Source organism: Sinohyriopsis cumingii, chromosome 18, assembly GCF_028554795.1.
Source record: "Sinohyriopsis cumingii isolate HCF-2022 chromosome 18, ASM2855479v2, whole genome shotgun sequence".
NCBI lineage: Eukaryota > Metazoa > Mollusca > Bivalvia > Unionida > Unionidae > Sinohyriopsis > Sinohyriopsis cumingii.
The window spans coordinates 61,321,934-61,349,842 of record NC_142978.1 but is presented as its reverse complement, the minus strand read 5'-3'; the positions used below and the strand labels follow the sequence as shown (position 1 = coordinate 61,349,842).

The window sequence follows — 27,909 nt, the reverse complement described above, 5'->3', positions numbered from 1 at the left end:
ATGGAACTGATTAGCCATGTGTCCCGCGTCTTCCATTCACAATAATCATTAACGTGTAAATCGTCTTTACACGTACTGAACTGAAGCAATATGAAGCCCAGAATATCGTCTTGTGTTTGCAATATCAATACGACAACACATTGCACATTTATCTCAGTGAACATATAAAGCATTCCATCATACGACATTTAGTATCTCAATCATATTGCACATACTGAGACAAACATACACTAGACTTTATCATCGCATAATCGTCCCTAAAGAAAATGTTAAGGAAAACATTAATTCCAATCCATTGTACATCCGTCATGCTCCAAAATTAACATCGGTCTATACATAAAGCAACCACTACACCCAAATAAACACACACGTATATATATATATATATATATATATATATATATATATATATATATATATATATATATATATATATATAAAGGTGTGTTTGTGTGTGAGCCGGACGTTGTACAGAAAAAACGAACACAACACCCTCGGTCTTGTTTTTTTTTTTTTTTATAGCGTCAACGATACAAGATACAAGACAAAAGAAAAACAGGAAAAAAACCCAACAAAAAACAGAATAACTTCTTAAATATACAATACGACAAAAAAAACGAGATAAATACGATACACAAGCCGCACTCCGGTATTTCAATATATAGCAACACGATACTATAAAAACGACAACTAACCAGACACGAAGACCCTAAACTTCCAGATACCACAATTCTCATGAATTGCTTTGTCTTAATAGGCATAGACACAGTGGAAAAGGTGTTGTTAATCCAGAGACGATACGACGAGCGCATGTGCATTTATTAAGTGCATTTCGCCGACGGCATCATCCCCTTCATGCGCCTCGTGCACTGATCGATCACTCATTCACTCATAACAAAAACGCACCTGGGTCAAACAAACACACACACACAAACACACACACACACACACACACATATATATTTATCTATATATCTATCTATACATGTATGTATATATCTATCTATCTCTCTCTCTCTCTCTCTCTCTCTCTCTCTCTATATATATATATATATATATATATATGTGTGTGTATCTATATGTATATCTATATGTATCTAAATGTATAGATATGTATCTATATATATCTATATCTATATATATATATTTATATATATAGATAGATGGATAGATAGATAGATAGGTAGATACATATATATGTATCTATATATATGTATCTATCTATCTATCTATCTATCTATATCTATCTATCTATATATATGTATATATATATATATATATATATATATATATATATATATATATATATATATATATATATATATATATATATATATATATATGCCTGTAGGCGAATCGATCTTGTCCGGTGTGCATAACGGTACAATGTATTGAACTGAAAATTTCAATCGCTGGGTTTGAATAATGATAATTAGTATAAACTTAGGAATAAAACAAAAATCTTTTCCTCATATATTTTAAATATGCTTCATGCCTATTTTTTATACACACGTGAACACAATCGAGCCTTTTTCGAGCCAAAACACTAGATTTCCCGTCATGCCGTGCGACGACTGAATATATGTTCTACCGCAATTTTAACGGCAGCAATAAATGACAACATTTATGACCTAGGGCAAAACAGCCTTAGATTTCTGGGATGGAAATCCATTTCCCAAATATATTTCACTCCCTGGCGTTTAATTTAGTCCACTATTTCGCGTTGTAAACAATGTCAAAACGTGGTTTCGCATCCCACGGTTTGACATGCAGTTTCTGCCGGTTACGATAATATATATAAAAGGTCTCTAATGGAACATGTCGACACAGATTTTAAGGTCTTCAAAATCGCTACTATTTGTATAAGAGTCTACGAATACGATTCGGGTCCGATCGATCAAATTTTGGTTTTAATTAAAACCGAACGTGAAAATAGTCATGTCAGATACTGGGAATAACCCATTTCGTCATCATATTTGGTGCGATTTTGGGCAAATAACATGCTAGGTTATTATATCAATGCAAACAAATCCGAATTTGAACATAATCTGTAACAATCTTATGGCGAACAACTTTTCTCAGGCGAATGCATCCTCTACACAGTCTCTGCAAAAGTCCCGGGAGCGATTTCCCCTTTTCCATGACCGTTCTCCAAGTCTCGCCCTCGCTCTGCTAATGGCGAACTCTGGAGAGTAGGGATGCTCATTAACTGGATTGTATATGTAAAAGAGATTCTTCTTCAGATTAACTTCAATCGTGTCTTCAGTGATTGTTCTGGTGGCAAGTAGATGGGCTGCTCCATAATGGATTACCTTGATTTTCCGTTCATTTGGCACGACTTCTGTCAAAATGCCCTGGTGCCATATCCAATAATATTTGTACTCAACTATGCGTCCCGGAACAAACTGTTCCCAAGATCTAACTGTTACCTTACAGAGTAAGTAATCAGCATTTCCGTACAATGGTTTCAGTACACATTCTCTACAAAAGTCATCGGACCGATTTCCAACACTCCAGGTCTGTTCATCAAGTCCTGCCCTTGCCCTCTGAAGTATTTCTGCTTGCGTATTAACGTAATTAGGGTCAGGATGATATATGTAGACGCGGTCCAGTTTCAAATCAACATCAACCACGTCCTCCATTATCGTTCTGGTTGCAAACAGATGCTTGGCTCCGTAGTGAATAATTTTGATTTTCTTTTCTTCAGGTAAGACATCTGTGAGAATGCCTTTATGCCATATCCAGTAGTATTTGTATTCAACAATGCATCCAGGAACAAACTGTTCCCAAGATCTGACTGCTTCCTTATGCAGCAGCCACTTTCCTTCGTCTGCAAAGGGATTCAGTACACATGATCGACAAAAGTCATTTGACCGATTCCCTTTACACCAGATGTGCTCTCCGATTCCATCTCTTGCTCGTTTGATCACCTCCTCTTCTTTGTAGGCGTACTCTTGGTCTGGGTGATAGACATACAACAGATCATGTTTCAGATTCACCTCAATCACCTCCTCCATGACTACTCGTGTCGCAAATATATGTTCCGCTCCGTAGTGTATGACCTTGATTTTATTTTCGCTAGGTAAAACCTCTGTTAGAATGCCTTGGTGCCATATTCTGTAGTATTTGTACTCAATGATGCGTCCTGGAATAAATTGTTCCCAATATCTAGCTACTTCCTTATACAATCTTGTGCTTGTTTTCTCTGCGAAGGAAGGCATTACGCATGCTCTGCAAAAGTCATCAGACCGATTCCCTATGCCCCACGTCTGCTCTTTTAATCCTGCCCTCGCCCTTCTTATAACATCCTCTGGTGTATATGCGTATTTTGATCTTGGATGGTAAATGTAATACAGATCTCGTTTCAGATTTACCACGATTATGTCTTCAGTGATTGTTCTTGTGGACAGCAGATGCTCTCTTCCATAATGAATAACGTTGATCTTTTTTTCTGTGGGAGCAATGTTTGTTAGAATGCCTTGATGCCATATCCCGTAGTATTTGAACTCAAGAATTCTTCCAGGAACGAACTGTTCCCATGTCCTGACTACTTCCTTATGCAGTTGTGATTTTGTTTCTTCTGCGAATGGATTCAGTACGCATGATCGGCAAAAGTCCACAGACAGATTTCTTATACTCCACGTCTGTTCCTGGAGACCTGCCTTCGCTCTTCTAATTGTGTCCTGTGGAGTGTAGGCATAATCTGGATCTGGATGGTAAATGTAGAAGCGATCCCTTTTCAGATTCACCTTAATAGTGTCTTCTCTGATTGTTCTTACTGCAAAAAGATGGTCCGTCCCGTAGTGAATTACTTTGATTTTATATTGTCTGGGTAATACGTCTGTCAGAATGCCTTGGTGCCAAGTTCTATAGTACTTGTACTCAATGATGTGTCCAGGAACAAATTCTTCCCATACCATTACTTCAGTCTTAAGCATATGCGACACCATTTGTCCGGATGAAGGAAATATGGTAATATCCGCTGGTTGATCAGGCTGAACATTTTTTTGGACGGTTGATTTCGACTCCTGATCATGAAACATTATCATTGCATCCGTCTCTTTGAACCTAAGAAGCCCCGCCCTTCTTCTGATATCTACCTTGGCCCAATGCACCAGGTGGTTTGACGTATTGGAGAAAGGATCAAACTTTGTTTCTCCAAGCCGTTCTCTTGCCCGCTGAACAACAACTTGTCCGCGATATGTGACGTACTCAGTGAAACTAACTTTGTGAAGATCATTAGCTTTCAAGTCAATTTGAAGTGTTTCTTCAACTACTGTTCGCTTTGCGAATATGTGCTGCCAAGAGTAGTGAATAACGGTAATATCACACTTTCCTTCTGAAGAGCATGAAATTGGGGAAATTGAAACTAGAATGGCTTTGTGACGGAATCCCCAGTATGTAAAAGAAACTACATCACCCTCGTTTAACTCCGATGGATCGTTGATAGCCTCTTCCTTGTCCTTTAAAACGATTTCATCGGCTAGGTGTTTGGAGCGCCTAAAAAGCAAGCTGTACTTTTTCTCCCCTATTTTTTTCCTAGCCCTCTCAATCACTTCTTTCCTGCTGTATCGATGGACTGGATGATATTGGTAAATGTAAATGTCATCTTTTGACAAATCAAATTTCATTCGTTCTTCTTTTACTTCTGGTTTTCTAATTGATCCTATGTATTGGTAGTGTACGACAAGAATGTCGACCTTTAAATCCTTCTCTGTGGCAAATACTTCTGTGCACACGGCTTTGTGGCATCGTATACCATACTTAAATTGTATCAGGTCACCGGCGCTGATGTCTGCATTTACCTTAGCCCATGTTGTAGAAATCAGGGATGTTGAATGTGGTCGGTCAACAGACTGGTCACAATATACCCGTTGTTGACCTTCAGGTAAATATAATAAAGAATGCTTCTCTTGGCCAGGTTCTTGTAGGGTATACAATACCTCATTAACCTTGGCCCAGTGGCAAAAATGGCAGGAACGATTTCCATGTACAGAGAATTTCTTTTCTCCCACTCTCTGACGTGCTCTCTGCACTACTTCTTTTGGGGGAAAGACATTGTACCCGGCATAGTTAAGTTTAAAGACTTCCTTTTTATCCAAATCGATTTCAAGCTCTTCTTCTATTATTTCTCTTTTTGAAAACAAAGTATTCAAGGAGTAATGCACTATGTTGATCTTCCCAGATTTTATGGTGCAACTGTTATCTACGATTGATACAATTGCCTCATGTTTATGACCCCAATATTGATATTGTATAACGTCTCCCTCGTGAATTTCCTTTAGGTTCACAACCCTTTTTGTTTGTCCTGTAAATGGAGACCTCAAAGTCCGAAGAAAATGTGATCCGCCCCAAAGTATTGTTAACGAAATAGCCGAGAGTGTTACGAGGACAGCAATCAGTGTGACATTAGATGTAATGACGAAGCCAGCTATGATGCTTAGAACTGTTGGTAGGGAAAATAGCCCAAACATTAGCCAACTATTTGAGAATTCAACGTTGTAGCAGAGTTTGCATATATGACCTGCCTTCAGTTTCGAGTTTAGCGTCAAACACCATATAACATTTCTTGCTAAGAAAACGATAAGAGACAATCCTTGAACGGCAGTTGGTACATGACGGGCACATATGTTTGTCAAAGCTGACAGATCATCTGCTGTTATTCCGGTGAACTGTATTATTGCTCTTGCTATTTTTCCGACAGGTCCGCCTATGGAGCCCAATAGATTCTTTATTACGTTCTTGACTTGCTTGATTTGGCTACTGAATTCTTCTCCAGTAACACACCAGTTACAAAAATGTTCGCAATTTAGGAAAGATACCGAGTATTCAGGGTTATATTCTAGGGCCTTCTGGGCTCGTTCTAATATTTGTTGTGGCTGAAACTTGGGATATCTGTATCTGACAACATATATTTCATCAAGCTTAAGGTCTCTAGTTTCTCTTGTTTCTCGAATCTTTACCTTGTTATCAAAAAGAGATGAGTAGAAATGAATAAATGTAATCACAGCTGCATACTCATTCCCCTCCACACACATAACACTCTTGACGATGGCGTGGTGCGCATATAAATGCTTCTGTTCTCGACCAAAGTATCGCAAGAACGAGCGACCTCCCTGACATACATGGTCACCGGGCTTTAGGTCCTTGAAACTGACCAGACGAACTTTTCTTGAACAATGTGCGCAGCCTGTTCGTGTCGGTACACTGTGTGGCACATTCGAGATAAGTGCTGAAATATACAAATATGCACGTTAGTGAAATGTTGTGGCTTTCGTTCTAACTCAAAAGAAATTTATTAAACACACACACACACACACACACACACACACACACACACACATATATATATATATATATATATATATATATATATATATATATATATATATATAATATTCTTTAATATGCGCTAATTAGGTATTAGAGGTTGTTTGTGGAAACGCTTCATAATAAATTAATTTACAATGAAAAGTTAGAATTGCTGTAGCGTAGCATGCTAATTGGCTAAAATGTGCACCGTGTATTTTCTTATTGATGTCGTAGTGCCTTTGGCGACTTTGGCTGTGGAAACATTATGGCTGGGGTGGGTATATATGCGTCAAAGCCAGCTGTTGGAACGAACATGTAACGTTAGCATTACATACCTCGACTGTCTGTATGAATGCCATCGAGAATAAAGTTAATAGTGCGTGAGGCGACTACCATTGTTTCAAAATCATTAAAGTGTAGGTTCTAAATTTGACCGTATTAACATCGCATCTTTTGTATACCTCTTATTAACACGCTGCATTATATGGCTTGAGTGCTCATGGGGGAAGAGGTAGGTCTCGAATCAGAAGGTTGGTCTTACAGTCTGTGTGGTTGATGTTGTTGTGACAGCTAAAACACAGCTTAATATGAATTTTTAGCGAGACATTTCGTGATCTTCTCACGAGACTTGCTGTTCCGCGTGCTCCTATTTTGATTTGTACGTCTATTATGAGCTTAAACTTCTTCCTCGAGATTGTATGATTTGGCGTCGTCTTAAACACGTGGTAGGAGATTATATTGAGCTTGGCTTCGGCTACGACTCGCATTTCGTCGTGAATTTTAGCTTTAACGGTGATATGGCGGCGGATAACATTTTCTACAATGAAAACTAGACCACAGCACAAAGAAGTGATCTCAAGGACTGCAATGATGGTTGACATGATTTCAATGCCCACCACAAATCTGCCCAGAGACAAGCCCATTAGTGCGGTTTCGACGCCGTCCACAGCTTTAAATGCAGGCCGACACGTTTTGTAGAGACCACATTTTTGCTCAGCCTTTGTGTACAGGACATATTCATCCACCCGATATTTTGTTACCAAAGCTTTGAGGATCGTCGAACTTTTCGTACAATGACATTCTATTACTCCATGGGCAATGTGATGTGAAAATTTATTAATTCGGGGGAGGTTGGTAGGATAGCTTATCTGCAGACAAGTGCATCTCGCCGTGACATACTGGCAAGTATTTATTTCTTGCCGATGTCAGGCACATTTTCTGCAAGCTGCGCCAATAGTTAGCGGTCACTTTTATATCTGGCAAGTGGCAACAACGGTTAGTATTCCTTGTATATGCCTGGTTGCTCACCGAGTGCTTTGATTTATACTGCATGAGTTCACACTGCGAAAGCCGAAGATGGAATGAGTGGTTGATACTCTCGTCAGCTGTGTATTGACATTGATATCAAAGTCCTTAATGCCTTCTCTGGTTACAGACATAGACGACAAATCTAGTTTTAAGATTTTCGTCTCAGACTTAAGCCGGGATGTAATACGACTCCCGTTGAGATGACGGAAGTAAAAACGGGCGCCAGGGACGGTGATTATTTTATTGTAATTGCTGAGTGTAAATCCATCTATGTTTTGAAATTATGCGTTGAATTTCAGCGATACAAACCTGGCGTATTTATTACCGCAACTCCGCCAGCTAATTTACGAATGGCAGATATTAAGTAAACAACTTTTAAGGCAGTACATAAGTCTGCATTGTCCGTGCAAACACTGTCAGCCTCGTGGCCAAGAGTTTCCGCCGAAGTGGCAAACCCGATGGCACACAAAGTGCATGGTGCGTAGACTATTTCAGCGATGCCACCAAAGAAACATGGACCATGTGTACTCATAGTGTTTTAACAGTAGTGTTTTTGTATTTTATAGGGTGGCAATGCACCCCAGCATAACAACCGGTGTTTGTATTTTTCCTCTAAAATTTGCATCGTGAGTTCATAGCAGCTGAATTTGTGTAATCTGGTTCATTGTGTAGACGCTATGTATGGACCTCTTACCTAAATCGTGCATATCACCTATTATACAGGTAGCATTTCAGACTTGAGATTGGTCAATACGACATTAATTGACCCTTCTACTGGTATCATTATCGTATTGCCACAAAAAATGTGACCGCTATCGAAATGCCGAAGGCATTGTCCGCGATCCTTGGTAAGAATGACACAATGAACCCAAAAATGCAGGCAGAGTCGGCGATTCTTTTCACCCGTTCTTGTACGCCTCCCGACCGTATTATAGGTGCAGGGGTGGATTTGGTATTATTCCTTCACGTCTGCGAAAGGGACCAAAATCAAACTTACGATAAATCCGACCGCAGATCTGACGCAACTCGTATGACCTGCTTGAGATTCAGGGTTCGTAGCCACTCTATGATGATTATATCCTCGTGGGGAATTATGTGGATGGTAATCATTATCTGGTTAATTTGGCTTGGAGGTCGGCTAGCGTTGGCAGCTTATGATGTTATTTGAATTCGTCTACTAGATTGTGAATGCTATCATGCACTTCTCTTATTCGCTTTCATCCCCGCTTAATCTCGTATTGTTTTCCACACAGATTAGCTTCATGTTTTCTACCGTGATGTGCTATCGAGCACTGAAAACTTCACAAGCTTATCTGAGAGACTGTTTCAGGGCCTCTGACCTTCCACGTTTACGCCGATGATTTCCAACAGTGTGTGGCCGTCATATTCTTGTGCTGACGATTCCTAGTGCTTTACGTCTTTGGATCTCTATTCTGATATGAAATTGGTATCTGTAATTGTGTAGATGCAGGGCCGACAAGAAGGGGACAACCGTGGATATATCTCCGAGGCTCGGGCCAGTAAGGGGGCACGGTCCGAACAACACGTTTTTATTTTATAAAAGAACAAAAGTGTTTGAACAAGAACTAGGAGAGGCCCGGGTGTTTCTTAACCTAGGGCCCGAGATCGCTCTCTACGACCCTGTGTATATATCCAGTGATGTCACTTCATGAACTGTGGTGTTCGCTCGGACGAAATCAGTCCCTACTACCTTTGCAGTATGAACATGAATAATAATTTCCTCGTGCCGTTGTCCTTCGTTAACTCAGTCCAACTTCGGTCTTATGTTTGGCTACAAGGGTGCCCTCCTGCATTGCAATAGTGTTTTAGTTGAAGATCGCACACTTTTGCAATGCGCATCGAACTCGGGTAGGCGATATTCCTTGGGTTTACATCATCAGCCCTTCATGCTGTTGGCAGCTCGCTGTCGATCATCCAAAAATGGATTTATATATGCAGCTCTCCCGTCTCACTGATATCGGTGCTAAGTATGGTTTAAACTTCGAAGGAGAGATATTCTTCAAGATCACAAAGACTGTCATTTCAATGCCAAAGCCACCTTCATTTATGTTCTGCATTAGGCCGTCAACGTTGTTTGCATGTAAAAGAAGTATACGCATTCTCCAATATCACCTAGAGCATGTTTCAATAAATAAACAATCCATTCTGCTCCCTCCCCATCGCGCTTGGTGTAAAGGTAGCCTGAAGCACCTTTGTCGTAACATCTAATCCAAGAACTATCAAACCAAAATCATCAGCTTATTGTCAGATTTTCATGACATTGTGCAGGGCACCACCGGGTTAGTCTTCATAATTTGCCTTGGAGGGTGGCAAAGCAGCACCAGTTTAAATCTGTAACAATATATTAAAAACCTGATCAACACCATCGATAAGAAAGTCAGTATAAAGCTCCAGGAATCGAATTGGCCTGCATTGGCAATGTTAACGTCTGGGATATTTACAATCAACTCTGGCTGAAGGTAAAAGAGCCAACTAATGTTGTCTACCATGGTATAAAAGACACCAAAACTGCCGAAATATGTCTTGGCACTGGCAGTACTGTCGATGATTCCCTTGCCGCTGAATCTATGGTTCGAAATCCGCCTATTTGTACCACTCCAATTCAAGGTATTAAGTGATCATATTCCAAATTACCAGTCTGATTAGCACTTTGAAGCTGACATTCAACGACTAACGGCAGGGTAATCTGGAACACTGATAAAGGATCAAATTACACAATCACATATAGCTCGCTGAAGTACAACCATATTACCTACACAGAACGCGCGCGCATGAGCCGGCCGTAACAGAAAGCAAAAGCGAATATCGTCGGTGTTCGAGCCGGAGAACACAAGAGACGATTTAGGCAACACCAACCCAGAAACGCCAACGAAAAACCTATATTATACATTCATGTTCTTTAAGGATGCGACGCAAAAAGCTAATTTCTTCAGCAATGCTGGGTATTTCTATAACAATGAGGTGAAGGTGAAGATCTAGGGTATACGAACTATATTTGGGCCCAGAGGAAGTCGAGATATGAGAACTGATACGTGGCCCTAAACGTAATGGCTAGAGAGCTTTCAAAACGACGCGGAATCGCTTTTGATTGATGTTGGTTTCTTGTATCAAGACCGGTTTGCCCTTGTCATTGATATGATGTTAAAGGGAGGACCACACGTTCCACAGGTCAGGAGAGGTGAGAGTGACTGCGGAACAGAATATCAATACGCCAGTTATAACAGAATATCAATACGCCAGTTATAACAGTGTCTCAACCGTCATGGTTGCCGTCTCAGGACGTGATGTAGTCGATAAGGTTAAAAGCCGGCTAGCTTTTCTGCTGGATGAACATAGCGATGATTAAACAATAATGGAAGCCTATCCCGTCACTGGCTCTACGGCTGCATCCAAAGCGCGTTATTTCATCTTCTACTCCGTTGCTTGACCTATATTTGGCGTCTAGCGTCATGAGCGCCTTATTCAGAGAATCTCCACACCGACGCATCAACATAAATATCGGTACCGCATGAGCGACAAATTCCACAGATACTAGCAACCACTATTAAACAGATTGACCCAATTCACATAGAATACTACTGCCAAAATTTCAGGATTTTCACTACCGTAGGCCAGAAGGCTTCCAAGCAGTCATGTATCATAAAGCAATACATGGTGGCTTTAAGTTCAGAAACAAGGTCGTCTCCATAGGCTTGATAAAAGAAAAAAGGCCTTGATAAAAAAGAAAGGCTGCTATTTGCCGCCGTGACTTCTACTTTAAACACAGAACATGACACTTAACTAATGCTTCATTCCTGCTAATATTATCATGATTGCCAAATGTTCGAGGTTGTTCTCATGGTTGGTGGAGCTCTTGCTAGAACACTGGTATTTACTGAATCGAAAAACACAGTGTAACATATCCATTCTGCGAAGGCTGAGTATTATCGGAACTGTAACAAGAGTCTCAATTACCCTATTGAACGGATTCTCAACCATCAACTTGCTAAAAGCACCTAGCAAGTAATGCAGAGAAACAAACGCGAGGATTACTTGGTGACAGGTGAGAAACAAGAATCCCTCTCACATCTCCCCAACGAGTCTAAGAAGTCTGACTTTTACACCCTCGGTGTTACGAAATACCTGATATGGCTTGCTTAGACCACCATAAATTCCAGTATATGACGTGTTTTGCGCGCCATATTATCTTGTAAATATACTTGTTCTTTGCATCGCGTGACGCCTTCATTGCTTGCGTGGCACGTGCGTAATACAGGTTAACGCGCGCGACTATATATGTTACTTAGGGATCTTGACTGACACAACCATTAGAGGGAAGCTCTTTATGTGTTTAGCTGTCGGGGCGGGATCGCCATTATGTCTTACTTAGTTTGAGCCAACGAGTTGGTTGAGTTATATTCTTTTTAATCAACTCTTTTTAATTAATGTTCAGTTTCGCAAAACACATTCAATGTTGTATTATACGTTTGCGTTGTTTTATCGTACTTCTAGTTTAATTCATCAAGAGTGTAAGGCTTATGTAATTTGGTAGCGAGAGATGGTACGATTCGGATTATTAACAGGGATATGAACACATATGCAATACTCCTGTTGGTAGGTTATCTTGTTGCTATTATAACTAATATTGAAGACGTATTATGTATGTATTAGAGATTTAGTATATCATATTTCTATATTTTTGGTAAGCCATTCGTACGTCACAGTCGTACATAAGGAATATTTCAGGTGTGTTAGCATTAATCCATTTGAAGTGCTCAGATATTTTAATCTAGATACACAGAAAGCAGACTATTTGGAAAGTTGTTTCTTTTCATATTCAGCTAACTAGGTGTGGATAACTAGGCGTGGATTACTAGTTCTGGATAACTAGGTATGAGTGTCTAGGTGTGGATAACTGTGTGCGGACTGACTAGGTGTAGCCAGAGACCGCTGCAGTAGTGATGAAAGACCGCCAGGAAAGTGCCAACGAATATGTATTTGAAAAGTCTGGATGGTTGAGGTGACCAAGCCGGGAAGCGGGTCAAAGGGCATATGCAATGTCAAGTAAACATTGGACATACATATAAGAATTTCATTATAGTGTTTGACTATAAGAAGGTCATAGTGTTTGACTAAAAGAAATGTCATTATAGTGTTTGACTATAAGAATTTCATTATAGTGTTTGACTATAAGAATTTCATTATAGTGTTTGACTAAGAGAATTTCATAATAGGGTTTGATTATAAGAATGCCATTAGTGTTTGACTATATAGGGAAAGGTCAGCATATTGGTTGACCATAGAGACAAAAAGCATGGTAGTGTTTAGTTATCTGAGACAACTTTATAATTATTGAACATTTGAAATGATTATATCTGTTCTTCATCATGGTTTTCCATTGGATCCATATTATGTACCTTTGTATTTATTTTGATGTCATGTTACTTCATCATTAGTGTGCGAGAATAATATATCTTTTTATTGGCACTCGCATATGTATTTGTTATTTATTAAATACCAATTCAGTCTCAAAGGGTGTTAGCTCGATTACGTTACACTCGGCAGAGCTAAAAAAAAAGCCAATTGATCTTTGTTATCTAGTGTATCGTCGGCGTGAGCTATGTGGTCCCTATATATTGTAATCTTGCAAGTGTACGAATTTTATTGCTGCCTTGTTAATACGGAAGCTGCATGTTTACATATCACCAGCCGAGGAAACGGCAAATTGCAAGAACGTAATGAATTCAAAGCTCTCAGCAATATTCTACAGACCTCAAGTTTACTGTAAAGGTGCTGAATTTATCTCACTGATGGCAAAAGTATCCAAAGTCTCAGAAAATGTTGCCAGAGAACGGTTTAAGAAGCATGTCATGTGGCAGATGTGCCTGCCGCCATCATGCAATTTTTTCGGCGACTTGTTAATGTTCCAAGCCTTAAAGATGTCCTCCAGTCCGAACTCTTGTTTCTTACATACGACATGGCTCGGCGACACACGCAAAAATGTGAGCTGATCGTGATTGATGTCGGCATTCATTACAAGGAGGAGGAGCCTTTGTTTGCACAAGTGAATTCTGAAGTCGTCCATGAGCTGGCACGTATCTGCGAGGAGTAGCCTCTAAAGTTGTCCAACTTACTAGAGGTTAAGAGTGGCCGGGTGTTTATGGGTGTTGTTTCAGAGCTTTAACGCCGAACTGTATGGACTGATTCAAGCGTACAACGACCACCAAGCTGTTTGCGATCAAGTATGTCCCGGAAATGTTTTAATCTACGTGCGATACCGCAATATAATGTGACTATAAAATGCCTTATTATTAAAATAATGCTCCCAAAACGCACTTCGCTGCATTGGTAAATATATGCTTAACGTTCTACCGTAGAATATTTGCGACGTTGCCTGCAAGTCACTCAACATACAGATGTATATCAGCTGTCATGGACGAGAGTGGCCTACCTATAGGCTTATCGTCTGGATCCGCTTAGTGTCGATTCCCCCACCCCTTTTTTGCTGTTGAAACTCAAACAGGTAAATCTCAACATGCTCCTTGAGTGTTCCTAAGCGTTATCCATGCGCTCAAGACTGACGTTACACGTGGCACAGCGAATATTTTGCTGTTTCTTGAGGTGTAGTACATTATTGACCCTGAACATTTCTGCCCCTGTGTGTGGCAGTATGCTTCTGGAAGCTCAACGGAGTGACGACATAGTCAATATTCCAATCCAATCATATGTTCATATCCTACGCAGAGACTGTATCGATAATTACGATCACGTGGTTAAGCAATAGCTCCATGGATGTGATAGGGTTTTATTCCGGTGACACTGGAGAGGTATTGACCTAAAAATGCCAAGGGAGGGAGCATGCATGTCTACCCCATTCCAGCGTTTCTCAAATGAACTCCACCCATAGCAGACGGGAAAAACTTTTCACATCTCCATACCATGTATAGCGCTGAACTCTAGCTGCACGTACTCTTACAGCGCCAGTTGGGTCTCATCCCTGGCACGGTAATCCAAACATCTTTACAGTATTCAGCTCCACTGCGATGAGTGTTTGCCTGGCCTGGTCGTAGCCAAAGGTGATCTACACTCCCCACTTATCTCGGCCACCTGAGAACGTTGCGGAGATTGCGGTGGTAGACCGAGCCGACTTCATGCAAGACTGAAACCTGTACGTTGTGCTTGAGGCACAGAGGCACTCTCCCAAGATCGAAAGCCGCCTTGATAACATTCGGCGATGCACGAGTCTCATCAGCTGTACCGTACAGTCGCTGTGATTATTAAAGAGCCCTCCATAAAAAAATTTGCATGTTATCTTGGATGTAGTCGTGAGTTTCCCAACGTTTCGTTCTTTTGCTGGTCTGCCCACAGCATAAACATCGCAAACCCTTCCGCAGACCCTGATAATCTGCTTGTGCTTCTCTTAGGTTCTGAAGAACCGGCCATCTGACAGCAACAACTGCTCCATGATTCTGGGATCCAGTTTTATACCCTCTCATTCCTGTCTTATGGTCCTCTGGAAGACATTTCTGTCGTTGTCCTAGTAAAATAAAATCTCCCCAACGTGTCTTAGCAATGTGGAGGGTCTCAGACCATGTTTATGCGTTTTGGACGATGCGTTCTAATGTCTGTCCACATTATAGTAGTTCCCGTTTTTGTAGATGTCGCAACCAATTTTTTTCCAAGGCGACAACGTCGTTGACGGTTGTACCCGTTTTGCAAACAAGCTTCTCTCAATCCTCAAGTTTCCTTCCGCGAATCTGTTTCAGGCTTTCCAAAGTATTTCTGCACCATCTGTGCAAAGGAGGTGAGTTGAAATCTCCGTTCCTGAGGGGTCAGGTTGTTAGGGTCGGGCTTCCGTAGTTCGTACAGGCCGTAGCTCACAGTTTCCAGTGAATGAAGTTATATATAGTAGTGTACGTCAATGCCAATGATAAACCTATGCATTGCTTCACGAGTGATTGTGACAATCCTCCCTCCAGTATAAGCGATTACCCACACTTGTCGAACTTGGCCACTACGATCCAACCGTTCGAGATCCAGTCTTTGGTGTGAACCTTTGATGAGGTGGACGACCTATCTACCCGCATGCGAATGCCCAAACCACATTACCTACATGCTGTTGAGATGCCTAAGCTCTAGTGGACCGTTCTCTTTAATGCGAAACGTGTTAAAATGATGTGCTCAGCTCCTTCCAGATCAGACTCTTGCTTGACTTCTCGGAAGCTTCATAACCAAGCCCGGTCCAAGTTTATGGGAATATGCTCACGGTGTTGAACCTCTTTAAAAAGGTCAAATAGATCTTCCCGCTACATAAGCCTGATAGCACCAAGCCGATTAACTATAGTCCAACCTCTTTGCTGCCCTTTCTTCCGTCCCATGTCTACAAAGGCCGCCTGCAGTACTTCGTGATTCCTGAAGCAACGAGGCTAGATCTCCGTCAGTACCGCATACTCATGCTTAATGTGCATGTGTCATTTCAATTGTGCGGCATACGATATGCATTCTATCTTTAATGCAACCGAGTATAAACCATGCTAGTTAATTCCCTGCGCAAATATAACTGAAGTATGTTCCCTCCTTTACAAACACACTCGATTTTCTTGGCAGTTTCGTGAACACTAGCCCATACTGAACTCTGGCCTTCCTTTCCTTCCACGGTTACTTAACAATTATATTGTTGCTGACGCACGCCAGGTATAGTTGCGCTTTAGAATAGTATCTCCCTCGACATTAATAGCTCGGCACTGGAAGAGCACGCCCTTTCCTCAGCCTTTGCCAGAGCACCCTGCAGTTTATATATATATATATATATATATATATATATATATATATATATATATATATATATATATATATATATATATATATATATATATGATATGTATATATGTGTGTCTGTGTGGTTATATCTACCTATATAAGTAGTTTTTACTTACATATTTACTTATTTTACATATGTGCATCTCCATCTATGTACCGTTATATCTATATATTCACTGAACACGCTCTATACGAAATATAACACGACTGAAGACTACGAAAACAAATGAAAGTGTGACATTGACAAACCTTTGTCGAGAACGTTTCCCATTCTAATCGAGTGTGCGCTGGCCACAGTTTTCTTCCTCAAAAGCTTTAAATAATAATAATAATAATAATAATAATAATAATAATAATAGTTAGTAGTAGTAGTAATAGTATTAAAGAAGAAGATTGCCACGGGTTCCAGTGGACAATTAAAACTAATCACTCCGCCATAACGCCTAGTACAATCTCACCACATGCACACACATGAGCTCGCTAGCGTTTAAGCAGTTTTCATCTCCACGCTATATATACATACATATATATATATATATATATATATATATATATATATATATATATATATATATATATATATATATATATATATATATATGTATATATATGTATGTATATATATGTATGTATATATATGTATATATATATATATGTATATATATATGTATATATATATGTATATATATATATGTATATATATATATGTATATATATATATATATGTATGTATATATATATATATATATATATATATATATATATATATATATATATATATATATAAATATATATATATATATATATATATATATATATATATATATATACTGAGAATAATGAACACTCGTATTTTAGACGAACAGAATTGTTTCTTCCGTACACTACCAAATGATCCTGAAATACATCTCATCCTGCATATGAAGGGGTCTTTAATTCCAAATACCAAACCTCGTACGATCAGAAACAAAATTAGTTTATCATGCAGAAGCAATATAGTTCATTTTTGCCAAAAATCCAACGTTCGTTATGGTGAATGTATTCCAAATCCAACTGACCTCACCCCTTAACCCAAACGCCAAAATTGAGCATAGCGACACGTTTTTGACGTTTAAATTTATCAAAGCCATCTTTTATGGCGATAATTTCCTGTCGACAGTTGGTTTGAAAGATGGAATGACTATTGCAGCACCATCATGGGCCCTTTATCTGATAAAGTCTAGATTTGTGCGGAAGAATTTACAACCATAATCAGATATCTCAAATGTCCAGACTGAAATAATTGTACAATGTTAACTTTGACACCTTTACAGTAACCAAATTTTACAGAAACACAATCTGCTCATAAACATCAGAGAAAAATATTTGATTTAAACTGAGAGTATTGAAAGAGCAAATAGATCACTATTAATAAGTACATTTAATTTAGTAACTTCACACATTTTGTAAATGGGTTATTCACACACGTGGCAAACTAAGCAAAATGGAACAAATTTACATGATAAGATGACATGGTGCTGATTTCTTTAAGGACGTAACTGACCATGCATACCTACTGAAGTATAATATTGAGCCGGAATGTATGTCATGTCAGTGTCAAACGATGGTAAAAAAATTATTGTCAATTGCAATGACTTCACTCTCTGAGAAGGCTTTTAAATTAGGTCAATAAAGAAATTTCACGATAAATTACCACCAGAAAATAGTTTGGTCTTTTAAAAGAATACTACTATACTAATATATTCAGAATTTATTTTTAAACCATATCTTTACAAGAATGATAACACGTGTTTTATCTGAATCAAATAGGATCAGGTCTTCACCTTATTTCAAACAGTTTTTCTTCCTAAATCTTTCCTTTGCAATCTTTACCTTAACAGTTTTAAGTTTCCTGTGCTATATATAACGTTTCAGACAAATTGTAAGAAGCCAGCTTGATACAAATTGATCTGCATTTAATGCGTCTCTCCGATGATGTGGTGCATTCACATCTAGCCAGAATGGACGAACGGCGACGCAGTAATGTCTGGGATATCAGGTTGAACTTATCGACAAGTTTGTCACATAGGACCATTCAGTACAAGGTGCATTTTTTGTTGTTTGTTTTCTTTTGCATGCAAATAGTCAATTCCATTCGGTTAGAAATGATGATGATGATGGGATCTCTTGTAGTCTAAACAGTATATGTGTTCCATTCCACTACACTTATGAAACAAATTTTAAAAGAGATGAGTTGTGGTTATTACGAGATAACAGCTCACTTGGCAACTCGTGACAGCGTCGAGAAGAAAACAGCATTTGGTCAACTTTTAGTCATCACCTTCACCCAACGTATCTGAAAATGCATTGAGGTAAAATTATAAAACGAATTACGAAATACGAATATCGTATAGCTCCAGCTAAAATAATCTGAATTAGAGATCACATACTGAAATGACAGCACATAGGTCCCACATGATGAAATATTAATAGTTATAGGTAGATCTCAGACAGATTTCAGTTCCTATCTTATTTCTCCGATTACATGTCACTTTACATGACGTCATCCTAATGCAAATAAACTATGGCCAATCAATGTAGATACAGTAATACTAGTGCAATTATATTCATTAAACCGTAGTGCATTACTAAATGTAAGCTCCAGCACAGAGACTTTGACTGTGATGCACAACGGAGATAAAGTACTGATTGGTCGCACTTGCCTTGGTAACTTTGATAAAGAATGGGCCCAAATTCATAACACAGATACATAATAAACAGATAGCTGAAGATGTGAACATATAAGGCCGACGCCTCTGATAGAACGTTGTCTTCGAAGATGCATGTCCAACGCTTTTTCTATTACGCATATCCAACGCTTTTTCTATTACGCATATCCAACGCTTTTTCTATTACGCATATATCTACATGCAACAGTTCTTTCATTCGAATATACTTGCAGTTCCTCAGGTAAATGCCCCAGGGCCAATTACTTACGATCTGCTAAACTTATTTTTAAGAGTGGTGGAATTTCTTCTTTTCTTTAAGACTCATTGTATACTTATAACATGAACATCAAATATGCATATGCCTGACATTGAAACGTTTATGGATTTTTGTTTATTTTGTTCAATATGGTAACCAACATTCGGTGTTAATGCTTTATTCAAGTGGAGAATTACGAAACAGTCATTGGAGAACCTGTGTTTCATGTCTACAATAGCATGAAATCGATATCATCCCTTAAACAAAGTTTAAATATTTTGCTAGAATTGGATGAAAATTTGCAGAATAAACCATCGATCACATCAATTTCCGGTCGCTAACTGCAGTTTAATGTTAATGTCCATCTTCTTTATTTTCTTTTTTTTTAATTTTTTTTTTTTTGTGTGTGTGTGGTTGTTCTCATGATATAACTGGTCCCTTGAAAGATTCTTACGAATATGTTGTACTGCTCATACGTAGATTTAAAGTTTAAATCACCCAAAGTGGGATCAGGACAAGATCATGATGGATAGGAATGATGATAGATAAAAATTATATTTTTAATAATATCCGATGCAAAACTAAATAGAACACAGCTCGACTTACGGTCTTGGTATCAGAAGAAAAGGGCAGTCTCAAAAGGTTAATCTCAAACGGAAGAGCAAAAGGGCTACCGTTTGCATGTCTTTTATCATTCCAAATACTATATAATCTTCTATGGAAAAATGCCACGATATTGCATCTTACGTCACTCAACCCCTACTCTAGCATCTGACATTTAGCCCTCGTCCACCAACCATATCACACCCCATCACTTATACGCACCCCATTCCCAGTAAGTTATATAACCATGAGGTTGGTAAATAAAAATACATTGCATCGATTGCTTCTTTAACGGTGTCTGCTTACGAAATATTTGGTAAAATAATAAACTTCATTGTAATTGTAAAGTTTGATATTGGTCCGCAGGTGAAACAACCAAGTATAATAATCCTTCCTCCAGATGGTTACCGTTTGGAGAGACATATTAATTCAGTTGTTGAGATGTAGATGTGGCAACGATCAGATGGACTGTCCGCCTTTCGAACAGACTAAAGGTATCACAATATCGAAACATTTCACTCTAAATTTTAGTGACCAAAATATGATCAGATCTGGATTTCTTGATTTTCTTTTTAAGATGACTACGCGGAATGCAAAAAGATAGATTTTTAAGAAACATTCACTTGTTTAGACATAGCTCAAATGATTATTTCTTCTTCTGACAATGGTGTGCCCCATTTGAAACACGCCCGTCTACACCAACGCAAGCAGGTAATAAGTACCATATCATAAAGTGTACATTCCGATACAAAGCTTATCTTACTTTATTTACATAAATATTAATTCAGGAAGAGGTTTTTTTTTTTTTTTTTTTTTTTGTCGTATGTCACCCGTGAGTTGCGCACATAGGTAATTACACACATTTTCAATCATGAAATGCCGACCGTTTTATTGTTACCCCAGATACTTTAAGGTACCAGGATGGGAGCCTTGGACTCGCGCTTAACAATTTATGGAGAAATATAAATATACGATATTCATAATAATGAATTCAATGTACCGTGTTCAGCTATAGCTAGTATAACTAAGGTTTGAGAGAAAGAGAGAGAGAAAGAAAGAGAGACAGACAGAAAGAGTAAAATTGATATTGCAGGGTGATGCAAATATAGCAAAAAGGAATATTAATGGAAGAAAGTGCTGCATTTTTCGTTTATGAGAAAACAAAGAGAGTTCCATTTCCAAGCGTAATATAGTACTTATACGTTAAAACATTTGTATGGGAAAATATGAACGAATTTTTCTGAGTAATACTGAAGGACCGTGAGAGTGCATTATTTGTTTCATATACTAAGTTTGGTTTTCTACCTAAGTTGTAATAATAAAACGAATACACCACAATAAAAAAGTAACTTAATTTATGCCGTATATATATATATATATATATATATATATATATATATATATATATATATATATATAACCGTCGATTCATCAATACATGGTGACAATATTAATGCGCACATAGCACTGCCAAGCGAACATTGAACTACGTCACGCTCGACATTATTTTAAAACATTTTTGTTTTGGTCAACTTAAAATTGAAATGTAGAGTCATATTATGAATTAACGTATATTAAAACAGCTTTTCCAGTTGATCTGGAATGGATGGATTTTCTTTTTATGTTGATCCAGCTCAATTTTGCTTTTCTGCTTTCAGGGCCGACCTAAGGCCGATTGGACCGATTCGGATCAATCGGGCCCCGCGCTCAGAGGGTCTCCGCCCTTTAGTAATTTTAAAAAATATGTCTATACAGAAAATATAATTTTAAAAGGAATGGAATAAAGTTCAAGTTGAATATCAGATATAACTTTTTAAAATTTTATTTCCAAATGCCGTGTTCACGGGGTAAGGGAGTAGCCAAATTGATTTAAATCGGGCTTCGCGTTTGTTAAAGTGGTGCCTGTCTGCTTAATGAACTGGGATTTTTGTTATAGCTGAGTCAATTTCGTAAAACACACGTGAGATTTGAGCTGTGAACTGGCATAGGATCAACCGCACCTCTGTTTCAATTATAACATTGATTCTTTAGGATCATAATGTGCGAAACATGAATTCGTTTAGTTGAAACTATCGAAAAGTCGCCGTGGAATATCAAATTCATTTTCTTTTGCGTGCACTAAGGAGAATGTCATTTCAGTCGGAAATGTAGTCAAAATTGCAATACAATTTGGATGTATGTATTAAGTTTTGGAACGAATGACTTGGGTCGTGGCATTCGGATTTGTAGAACTGAATAAGACAGTACATTTCCAGGAAATTCAAGGTGCATAAATGTAATTATATTTATTGCCATTCTTAATACAAGCTAAAGAAGACATATATTTAACCCAGTCACTTGCATTCTCGCTGTTGGAGGGACCCAAGCTTTGACATGTATGGCTTCCATCGCTAGCCTAACATTGTATCAAACAAGTTAAACTGGAAAACTTGCAAAGCAGTTGTTATGTGACAGACCATTTAGCCATCAGAAATAATATACCTTTTTTCTCGTCTTGGATATTAGCTCTGATGCTCTTAGTTTCTTACCAAACCTTCTGCAGCATTTTTTTCCCGAATTTGTTGTTTTGACTGACTTGTAAAATGGCACGTCACTGATAGATAACCATAGCCCTTGTCCTTAATATGCTTTTTGTTGTTCATGCTATTTTTGTCTCATTTAGTTCATTCACAAATGAACCTAATCAGCCATTTGCTAAAGCGTCTACTTCACGAGTATTCATTGTTTATTTACATAATGGTTCCTAATACACGATACTATCTTTTTACACACGTGTCTTGTCGTATGAAGCAGTGTAGCATGAAAACATATTGCAAGATTTTGAAAATGCAAAGTTAACAAAGGAAAAACATGAGCATATAATAATATCGGACATTGAAATAATTATGTTTTGTCCTCGATATAATATCACACATACACCAGTAAAATCAATGGTACACTCACTTTAAATCAGCTGTGTCAGATTATTTTCATTGTAGCATAAGGTCTTGGTGGTGGTCGGACAGATGAATTAAAAACAGTGGCATTAAATATTAATGCCTTTAAAAGTATCCCTCAGATCGCGAATCTTCTATGTTCTTTTCTTAGGTGGTTGTGATCATAATAATTATGAAAAAGATAACTATCACGAGCATCATAATCAGGAAATCTTCGCAAACAATTGAAATGTATGATTTTCATGTGTGGAATATGTTTCCCAACATACGTGAATCGTGAAAAAAGTCGAGAAATATGTGAATGAAAAATGTGCAACTCGTATCTGGCTTATATGAACGTCATAGATAATCTAGATGAATTTTCTGTTTTAATGCACAAACCAGAACTGACGGGGTCCTAAACTGACAGCAAGGCTACTTATGATGCACATGTAACACATTCATATCATACGGATTCCATCTTATAACCCAACATATATATCACATTCATATCATACGGATTCCATCTTATAACCCAACATATATATCACATTCATATCATACGCTTTACGTCTTCTTAACTTCTCTTAAACTGCTGTTACGCTCAACAGCTGCAGCGCACAGCAGACTGCACAGAAGAAGTCGGAATGTATTGGTAGTTACAATAGTTGCAGAGATAGCAGTGTTTTAAGCAACAATATAATCAACAGTTTGAGTAGCAGTAGTTGTGGTAGTAGTAAGTGTCGCAGTAGTAATAATAGTTGCTTTTCTTGTTGTAGTACACAATTTCCCACAATGTAACGCGATTAAACAAGCGCCTCATTTTGATTCCCGAACAAAAATCGATACCTTGATAGTTACGATGGAGAAGACAATAAACAAAAGTTATTATCCATACTTCTTATCTCAGTTCACTTGTTGGTGACGTTTGTGAAGATCCAAAAAACAGCTAAAATACAAATTGATCCATATAATCTGTCTGCTGAAGCTATTAGCAACGATCAGACGATATAGCCTGAGGTCATTAATGTACACGTTCATTTTTTGATTTTTCAAGAACCATCGCACACCAATGATCAGCTAAAGACCTACAAGTCTCTGTATGCATACAAGATTTTCCAAGACGGCTGGAAATACTGCACAAGGAAATAAATGGTGTTCATTTGTTGAGAGCAAAGGTACTTTCACTTACATTTTTTCTTATGTTTTTTTTTTTTTTATAACGTATTTCAGTTAACTTCATTTTATTACTGCAGTAGAGGTTATTTGTGATGATAGATTTATGGAGTTAAAATCAGTTAAAAGAACAGTATAATTTTCAGTTGTATTCGAACTATTTATCCCTTTGCGAGTTTGCTGCAACAACCCCTGTTTAATAATGGTTGATTGACAATACATGTCTATATTCCTCGTGTACATGTGTGGATACATTCAACATGTACAAAAAACTACGGTATCGACGCAATATTGAACATACTATATTATAATTTGTAATGTTTCCCTCATTCTAAATTCCAGGTGACCCACTCTATGCGAGTCAGGAGAAAACCCAAGGGCTATGGGTTATTGTTGGTGTAGATGGGAGTGCCGAATCAGCACATTGCACGTGCATGGCAGGAATCGGGGAATGTTGTACTCACGCTGTCGCAGTTTTGTTTGCCTTGGAGACAGGTGCAAGAATATGCAAGAAACCTACGGTGACTGAAGCATATGTATACTGAATGTTTCCTACTTCAGCTACCTCTGACACACCATATAGACGACTTAAATATATGGACTTACAGTCTGCAGTAAAATAAGAAAACTTTCATGCAATCAATGTGCGTACATTGTATCTGATAAGCAAGCACCGTAAGACATACCATCGCCTACAGCAAATGAGGAGAACCTATTTTGGGATGAACTTCATCAAAATGTGCTGTATATTGCCATTCTGTTACTAAGAGGCAAGTTCTCAGAGAACTTCAAACCTAAGTCATTATTTGCAGAGTGGCCAATTGACCTTTGCATATACAGTAAGGATAAAAGTAATTCAGATCTATCATACGAGCAAATGTTACAGAAGTATAATGCTATAGACATATCTGTTTCCCAGGAACAAGCATTATATCTTGAGTGGAAGACGAGGGGCCAATCGAATAGTCTCTTCTGGCACAGAGATCTTACATGAAGAATAATAGGTACTAGTTTTTATTGTCTATGCCACACTAGCATTTCACAGCCATCTCTGACAATATTAAAAACAATTTGCACATCTCATAGGAATAAGATGCCCTTCTATAATGCCGCAACAGCCTGTGGAACTAAACATGAAATAACAGCAAACATAGAATGCTCACGATTATGTCAGAGTAAACATGTAAATTTTAAACTTGTGAGCAGTGGATTGATTATCAGAGAAAGATAGCCCCAGTTTAGGGCTAGTCGAAATGGCATGATTCTTGTGAATGTTCTAGGGATGGCTACCACGAGATTAAATGCCCCAATAGCACGAAATACAAACTTAAACTGGATGTTCCATGGTTGCAAACGACAAACAGCATGTTTTCAATCGATCGTGAACACCCCTGTTACTACCAGATGCAAATGTAAATGTTTTTGTCAGACCGACAGCATTGTGACTTTTATGTATGGTGTCTTCAATATTACCATTATGAATGTGTTTATAAAGACAATGAACTGTGGCAAATAATGTCTTCTAAAGCTTTGGAGTTTCATTCCTAATGTGTTATGCCTGAACTCCAGTGTAAATATTTTTCAAGGAGACAAGTCTTTACTCCCAAATGCAGTTAATGTTGAAGAAACCAAAATTATCTTCATTCATAGTGACAGAAAATACTACATTTGTGGTGGAGATGATGATGGAAGAAATATGATATTGTGTGAAATTGAAAATGGCCTAAAGGTATGGTTTCATACAAGATGAATAAAACTCAAACATATGCCGAAAGGAAAATGGTATTATGGCGAGTACAAATGAATGAATATTAGTGACTGTGCTTTAAACACGTATACAAGTATCACCAAATTTTAAATAAATACAGCTCAATAATCAAAACCAAAGAAAAAAAAAAAGAAGTAGTAGCAGCAGCGAAGTAGTAGTGTTAGCAACAGATACATTGTCATGTTTACCCCGACCCAGAGTAGCCCAGTTGAAACATGTATAATCAAAGTAATTCTGACAAGCCATTGTTTGATGTTAAACATTGCCGCAGGCTAGCACTAATCCATTACGTAAGATTGCCGTAGCTAGAAGTGGAGAGCCGGACCTCGGAGTTGCGAAGTCACAGATAGCCAATTATCACCTAGGTGTGGAAATGTTTGTCCAAGATCAAAAGAAGTTGCCTGAAGAAGTGGGAGTGTCTTAAATTCTTTTCCCTGCAGACAGACCAGACAGGTTGAACTGGCCGCTAAGACGATTGGACAGGGTCACAGCGCCACCCAATCAGAATCGAGATAGGGGAGAGACCTTGATTTGGGTAGAATGATATCTCCGCGTCTTCGGCAAGAATTAGGTCGCTAAGAGAAATTACCCAGAGTGGAGGTTAGCGTAACTCCGAATAGCCATTCGTTATTGGCGGGAAAATATTAGAGCAGGAAATTCTAAATACAGAGAGCTTCAAATAAGGTCAGTGGGATATTTGTTCGGTCTTTGTGGAATGCGACTACATTTTAATTGTAGGTCGTATGTATACTTCATTATTGCTAGAATCGTAGTACGAAGAATTACTTTGTTTTGTTAATATGTTTGCATATTTTGAAGAAATGAGTTGATATTTTTAAAGAATTATATAGCTTGCTAGCCGTCGTAAGAGTTAATATTGTAATTCGCTATGTGGGTATTTTATAGTAGACTAATACACGTGTTCATATGATTATAGATTTTGCCATTGTTGAATATTTGTAATGTACAGACATGCGTCTGATTGTTGTCAGATTGTAGTACCATGAGATTAAATATATATGTGTATATGCTGATGTGACGCAATGTATTGATGTCTGTATGACAATTCGCTGATACCATGTTATTACGCTATTGTTTACCCTGCAAGAAGTGTGTGGGAATTTCGATGTGTACGCATGCGTGCCAGAAACCGTGATGGCCTTACCTGATGATTAATTGTCGATATAGTGTGAGGTGAGATTCGATAAAAACATATGTTAACGCCTTGTGGTTTTTCACAGGAAGCTTTGAGGGACAGACCAGTTACAGTTTGGTCCCGTAGTCTCAGATAGAGAGACGGAGGAAAGGAGAAGAAAAGAGAAGTTGAAGTCTGGGAGCGAAATTGGAGGAGGAGATAGTAGAGAGGAAAACGGAGACAAAGGAGGAGTTAGAAGAACGGAAAGAAGGAAGGAATTAGCGGGAAAGAAAGAGATGAGTAGATGCAAGGACGGGGGAAAATCGAACTCACACTGTAAATCACGGGATGAATTAGACTGTCACTTGGTCGAGGGAAAGACGAGTGATTGGAAGTTATCGTTTTAATTAATCGAATTTATTAAATTGTTATTGATTGAATTTTCATCTTCGTGTTCTCTATAATTTAACCGTCGGCATTGCTGACTGGGGGCTCAGAGCTGTAAATCTACCTCGTCAGTAATTTAACTTTCTAACCTCACGAGCCAGAGTGGAACTTTCATCATAATTTAATTAAATTAAATTGGAAGAACCCCACCCCAATGCGTGCAAACGTCACATACATAATAGTAGTACAGTAGTATTTTTTCTTTACTAACTTACAAACGTTAGATAGTATCCAAGAATGACACGTCAAATTGAAATGCCCAAATTGTGTCAAGTTTATAGAATCGACTGGGATTAATGAACATTTGATACATTAAACTGGCAAGTACCTGCCCAAGTCAAAATGCGAGAACATAACGGGAGTAAAATTGTTGTCATCTTACCTTAGTTATGTCTTCCTGTTTGGTCTTCCTGGTACAATGACTGCATGATCACATGCCTTTGATAATGACAAATCTAGTG

General features: G+C 38.3%; 1 protein-coding gene and 1 long non-coding RNA gene across 3 annotated transcripts; one reads left to right on the top strand and one right to left on the bottom strand.

Moving 5' to 3' along the window:
- Nucleotides 1-1,460: 1,460 nt before the first annotated feature.
- On the bottom strand, nucleotides 1,461-27,909 carry LOC149776769 (uncharacterized). Of its 2 annotated transcripts, XM_089941440.1 has the most exons (4): nucleotides 27,831-27,909; nucleotides 18,702-18,775; nucleotides 16,690-16,753; nucleotides 1,461-6,232 (listed from the first exon to the last, which is right to left on the bottom strand). In XM_089941440.1, exons 3-4 carry the CDS (start codon nucleotides 16,709-16,711, stop codon nucleotides 2,079-2,081), a joined length of 4,176 nt encoding a protein of 1,391 aa, XP_089797566.1. In that variant the 5' UTR covers nucleotides 16,712-16,753; nucleotides 18,702-18,775; nucleotides 27,831-27,909; the 3' UTR covers nucleotides 1,461-2,078. The 2 variants fall into 2 exon arrangements, with proteins under 2 accessions (XP_089797566.1, XP_089797567.1); XM_089941441.1 differs by lacking the exon at nucleotides 27,831-27,909 and having other exon boundaries at nucleotides 18,687-18,775.
- Nucleotides 18,786-27,447, top strand: LOC149776770 (uncharacterized). Its single transcript, XR_016416115.1, has 3 exons — nucleotides 18,786-24,100; nucleotides 24,441-26,550; nucleotides 27,108-27,447. It is a non-coding gene; the product is annotated as an uncharacterized LOC149776770 (long non-coding RNA).

Bases quoted from the DNA above. Each gene is read 5' to 3' on its own strand.
- LOC149776769 (XM_089941440.1), bottom strand. From the start codon at position 16,711: ATGGGAAACGTTCTCGACAAAG. The intron at 6,233-16,689 runs GTTTGTCAATGT...TGTATATTTCAG, and splicing joins GGGAAACGTTCTCGACAAAG to CACTTATCTCGAATGTGCCA.